The sequence below is a fragment of the Pomacea canaliculata genome, linkage group LG1, assembly GCF_003073045.1.
Source record: "Pomacea canaliculata isolate SZHN2017 linkage group LG1, ASM307304v1, whole genome shotgun sequence".
NCBI lineage: Eukaryota > Metazoa > Mollusca > Gastropoda > Architaenioglossa > Ampullariidae > Pomacea > Pomacea canaliculata.
In genome coordinates, this window is record NC_037590.1 from 5377178 (window position 1) to 5383184 (window position 6007).

At 46.0% G+C, this 6007-nt stretch overlaps 1 protein-coding gene across 2 annotated transcripts in view; it reads right to left on the reverse strand.

Annotated features, from left to right (window-relative positions):
- The window catches only part of LOC112575786 (set1/Ash2 histone methyltransferase complex subunit ASH2-like), a 36240-nt gene that overhangs the window by 1507 nt on the left and 28726 nt on the right, over positions 1-6007 (reverse strand). For both annotated transcript variants that reach the window (XM_025257812.1, XM_025257819.1), the window contains 3 exons: positions 1293-1385; positions 886-984; positions 254-316 (listed from right to left, as the gene is read on the reverse strand). In XM_025257812.1, the coding sequence (XP_025113597.1) occupies positions 254-316; positions 886-984; positions 1293-1385 (255 nt within the window). The remainder of the gene's footprint in view (positions 1-253; positions 317-885; positions 985-1292; positions 1386-6007) is intronic.

Here is a 6007-nt window from a genome sequence, read left to right on the forward strand (position 1 = left end):
TTTTCTGTTGGGGTGACTTTTCTAGAGGAAGTGAACAGCTGAGCGGTAGAGCAGCAACATCAAAACCTGTAAGAATGTCATAGAACGAACTTCCCTAAGTCGACCCAGATGTCAGAAAACAGTCTAATTTACATGTGCTGCTGGTGGTGCTAAATGAACTATGTTACAAAAAGAGGCCTGTAATTAGTTTTTACACTACCCATTAATATATATAATTATTAAACAGTAAAAAAAATTGACATCAGAAACTTACAGGCCGAAAGTTTTCCTGATCAGAAGGAGGAAATTTGAAATCTGGTCCAAAGTTGACAGTCACCTGTTAAAATATGAATCATATGTATACTATCATCTGTACACACAAACACCTTCTACGCCCTTTTCCCATAAAATATTTATTTTTCTATTTAATTCAAACAAAGAATCCTTAGTTTCCTTTCATTTAAAATGAGTGGTTCATAGAGATGAGTGGTTCATAGAGAATGAGAATAAGACAACAGACAACCAGGGACCATAGTTCTGAAGCAAGCATAAGTTTTTACCTAAGGCAACAAAGAGAAATCAAGGAAAAGCATCTTGTTTGAGTAATCATAAAGCAGTGTCCAAACACCCCAGATGTTGCTTTACCCCTGTGGTTATAGTTATAATAGTGGTAAATATGCCAAAGTAACATTTCTGGGATCTGCACTCCGATTGTCTTGGTGAACCCACTGTGTCCCAGGACAATGATTTGCTCCGCTTCAAAACTGGGTGAATGAAAGACAAGCTGTTGGGCACGATCAAGAGGAAAAAGAGCCAGAATCATTCAGAATCCATCCCACCCTAACAAAATAACCTTATTTCACATGCTGAACAAACGCAGTCATACTCAAGTTTTGTTATGCATACCGTCGCTGCTTTGTATAGTGAGACAGCCGGGTAGTAGGTCCCTTCATGTACATCTTCAAATGCAACCCCAATGGACTGTCCATTCTTGTACATTATCATCTGAAAGAATATCACAAGTTTTTATTACCTTAGCATTATAGTTCTTGAACTGTTACATAAGTACAGGGCTGGTAACCCCATTGAAGACTTAATCTCTCTCACACACACAAAGCTGGGAATGGAGATGGGGATGGTGGGGGCGAAGTGTCCAGGCAAAGAGGTGATCAGATTAAACATGTCTCCGTCTTCATGACTTGAAGCCACCAGCAGATACCTAAACCATGTCTTTAGAAGCTGAGCGCACAGCAAGACGCTAGCAGGCATTTGGACTGGCTGCCCATCCCACCAAGGGAGATAACAACCCTCACCTTGCTGCCCTTGGCAGGCTTGAGGTTCTTCTCGGCTTCGCTGACGCAGTCTTTCTCCTCGAAGTACAGATGGCTCTTGAACTTGACCAGTGGCTGCCCACACACATACATATATCATATGAAAAATTTGGGAAGCAAATCATTTCTTTATTTGATTAAAATGCAGTAGTTTTGTTGCTATTGTTTTGCTGGTTCGAAAGAAAACAAGAATCAAGTTTCCTGCTCCTGCAATTTATTGCCGAGACTGCATCCTTACTACAGGTTAAGAATGCGATAAGACACACGATACACCTGCAACGTAAGTATCTCAGGTCGTAACAAACTGAAACCTCAACCCCGTGACTCGCACCGACCGCAATATCGCCGAGTGCAATTTTCCCGAAAGCCACATCACCATCTTTTCCTTTTCCCTTCATTTTTGTTCTCAAGTAGGCGGGCAACGAGTTCTGTTCACTACACCAAAACCAATTAATTTGTGCTTCCCCTCTCCCTCCAGTGAAGACCTTCGTTTAAAGAAACACCAGCGGATGCCAGAAAAAGCAGCTGGCAAACGTGATACCACTCGGCGCGCATCTGGGGGCAAAGACCTTTTTCTTGTTAGAAACGTGAGTTATCTACACTCGATAATGAACGTTCATTTATTCTCCAGTACTTTCACAATTACCAGGACGTTGCCACGAGCGAGCAAAGGAACGACAACGAGGATTGAGGGGGAAGTTGTTTTGACTATGAGACCCTCGCCTATTACGAAAGTACTTCATAAGGGGAGAGAGAGAGCGAAGCTCCAGTAATTAACGTGAAGCGGAATTCAAAAAGGCGGTTTGTAATTCAGCGCAGCTGGCACTTTCTCGCTCTGTGCCCTCCTTCACAAACAAGTCTGTACCGAGCCTTGAAAGGCTGGCAGACGCAAGGGGGCGGGGCCTACAAGGATGAGCACGGATGACCTTACGTGAATCTTCATCACTGTAGGTCAGGGCCAGGCCGCCTAAGTGGACTGATGTCAGCAGACTTGACCCACAATAAAGGCCTTCCGCATGATCGCGCAAAGTGTGTTTGAACTCATTTCAATTTCCCATCTGCCCATGTTGACTTGGAGGGCTGATCTTGACAGAAACGCAGTGATCCCTGGCAGAGTCGCTACCGACCTATACACTTAACTCTGAAAAAGAGAAAGGCCAAGCCATATCTCCTTGTGCAGAGCTTGAAAGTCCTGAAGGATGTTGTGCAGTCTGCTCCGATTCTCCGCAGGGGATGGCATGAGACGGATATTTCTCTTCATGTGATGCTTTTGAAATGCGAGATTTGCGGCTGCTGTGTAAATAAGATTATCTCCCTCGGAGAGCAGCCCTGTAGTTGTTTAACTGCCATGCTGATACAAAAATCTGATCATTTGCCTCCCACCCTCTTCTCTCTCTCGTGCGCACACACACACACACGTCGACTTGTCTCGGGCCGCGTATTCCAAACGTTTCTCACTTCCGCCGGCCATGTGAGGTGCAGAAGAACGAAGTTCGCCTTTTTTCCTCGTTAGTGAGAAGACTCCAAGCAGCGTTTCCCTTCTGATGCTAATCTAGCCCGGTCCCCTCCTCCTGTTGTTGTCACACTTAATGTTTGTGTAAGCCCAAATAGCAAATGTTCACAGCACTGCAGCTCAGCGGTTATTGTCGAATAAACGACCAGCAAAACAAACACTCTAACCAAAAAAAAAAAAAACATAAACAAAACAACAACAAAATCCAAGTATGTTTCAGCGCTTGAAAAAATATACATATAGCTTTCTGTCCATCCCCATCCCACAGCAGGCAACTAACCAAAAAAATGAAATCGTCTGTGAATGTGATTCTACAGATAGAGATAACGACCAGGGTGTAACAAACGGGATAGGTGAGATGACCATGGCGGAATAAGTCGTGCTCCGGTCCGGTAGCGACTTCAGTTTTCTCAACCTGCGAAACCTTCGCGAAGCCTTTGTCGCAACCTACGCCTTCGAGGCCTGGATGAACTCTGACCTAATCCAGCAGCTTGATCCTCCATCAAACTATCGATGGTGCAAGCAAACTCGCGCTGCCAGGGGAGTGTGCACAGCTGCAACATCAATGGTCACGTGCCCATGCAGACGACAGTCCGTCCTCTCAGTTCTGTTTTCAAGATGGCAAAACTTTGGCGCCTTTGTGAAGGTTCAAAGAAAGTTTTCAGGAATCTGCCCTCTTCCTGCTTATTACAGTCGCCTGGCGTGAGATCAAAGCCAGTGGATGTTAGCATCAGGTTTGAAGGTTGTTGTTTTTTGTTTTTTGTTTTATTTTTTTTTCCAGGAGGGAAAAATCTGCTGCGATAGACTTCAGGGACGAGTTTTGGCGAGTTGCTGCAAAATGTGTCTGAAACAACATGCATTTGTTATGAAATATAAGTATGGATCTACGAGCAAATGTTAAAATACGGATAGGTTTATGTTGGCAAGGCTCCAACCAACGGGAGAACTGGAAGAGCACTTGTTAAAAAGTGTTAACCTTTTCTGTGCACAGGTGAGAACACTGATGTTTGGAAGTCTGTAACTCCACAACCACATGGCATTCTTAGCCCACATTTGAAGAATTAGCATTTTGTACAGAACAAGTTCGAAGAGAAATTCCTCCCTTGGGTCTGAGAGGTCTTTACGATGCCGTGCCGTATTCTGGTATTTCAACACTGCATGCAAACAACGAATTAACGATGATCTTTTAACCGAAGTCCGGAAGCCAAACCTTAGCGAAGGCAGGTGGGGGAGGCAGCGGGGAGGAGAAGGACCTTCGCGTATTATACCAGCAAACAGGCAGGAGGTTCTGCCTCCCTCGCAGGTCATTGAAAACGTGTGGTCGCGCGGTGAAAACTGTGGACGTGATCTTCGCCCTCCTGGTAAACTGAGGCGTTGTCTTGCCTGTGTACACACCCACCCCCGCCGGACACACACACACAATCTGCGCACAGGTGTCGCTCGTGAGTGCACCCCACCATTTCACCACCATCCCTGCAGGAAATTCCAACAGCACGACAACTGATAACAGATATCAGTGCGTGGGCCGCGACAAACGCCTCGCGCGTGTGTTTTGTCTTAGTCCTCGAACTGTCATATTGCTTACTCGTCCTCCCACCTCTGTCCTTGGTAGCCAGCACGACATGCCAGATGTCTTCTGTCTGTGGTCACGTGCTGAGCAGAACCTTACTGCCAAGTCCAGGTATGATAGGAGGTCCATTGATTCACACAAATCCTCCTCTGAGTTCCTGGTTTGGTGCCCTCCCCTCATCAAAAGCTGGGCAGAGAGTAACTGGTAGAATACCACTGCAGGCCGTGCGTCTTCGGTGTTTCTCAAGACACAGTGTATGTTATTAGCGGTGTTCGCACACTTACTTAAAGGACAAGTGGGGATGCCCGCCTAACAACCTCTAAAATTAGCAAAAAACAACAAAAGAAAAGCTTTATGGTTTAGTCGCGGTGTAAGGTTCTCAATTTACACGGATTTCTTGCCGCTAAATCCATGTATCTTATCCAGATGAAATCTATACCTAACGCCAGAAATCCCTCTTTCAACACACACCCACACAGCTCCTCCAGCAGTCGGGCACAGTCTTGTCAGTAAACTGGTGTAAAACAAAGAAAAATGTACATTTTTTTTTAAGTCTGCGAGTGCGTCTGTACTTCATCGAGCAGAAACAGATGTTTTGGATGGTGGAGGGAGGAAGAATAGTGACAACTAACACGAGCGCCCACTCGCATAAAGCAACCCCCTCTGACGTGCGAAAGTCCGCCAAAGAGTAGAAGGTGCAACAGCGTCTAAAATCCAATAGAGGAGGAGGCTCAAGAGAACCGAACAAGAGCTGTTGACTATCACAGTGAGAAAGATGGTCTGGCTTTCACACACACGCTCTCTCCCCTATGGTTACACCTCCACAGGCCGTGGAAAGGCTTCAGGTCGGTCCTCAGTATATCGTATCTTGTCAGTTCCTGCAGTTCTGGTGGTCACGTGACCAGCCCCTGCACATAGAACGTCGGACAATGGCGCCCCTTGTGTTGCAGGACTAGAGAATCTACTGTGAGTCAGCAGACAAGCGTCCCAAGGCGAGGCAAAAAATAAAAAAGAGTAATTCTCTCACCTCGCCCCGAGGTGGAAGGGCTAGAAGTCACCGCTGTGATGCCGACCGCAAATGGAAACACAGAAAGACATGCGCGAAAACAGGGAGAGAGCTGGGAATGCGTTACAGACCGTAGAAGCAAAGTAATAGAATTGGAGGGTACAGAACTAGCTCCGAGTCTGGGTAAGGCCTCCGGGTCCGGAACCCCGAGAGACCTCCGAAGCATCTGGGCGGTCACTCAATAGCTGGGTTTAAAAGAAAATTAGTCCATGCTGCCTAAGGGTCCAGAAAATTTGCAAATCAGAATGACTATGGATGCGCCCAATACACCATCACCATACTTTTTCTGTTCATCCAACAGCATTTTTTTTTCTGAGAGGAGTGAATTTTGGGAATGTTTTTATCCGTGGATGTCTTTTTCTTTGGGTGCTCTGGTGGACCAGCAGTTAACCGCTAGGCATTAAGATAGTGAGGGTGTAGTAACTTCGTGACTCAAACCTCGCCTCCCAACATCTTGATTTTCGTCTGTACAACTTGCCTAGCTCGCCTTGATAAGCGTCAACACCCAGCCTTTCTTCTCGTGCTCTCACCCCCCATCTCTCTCTCTC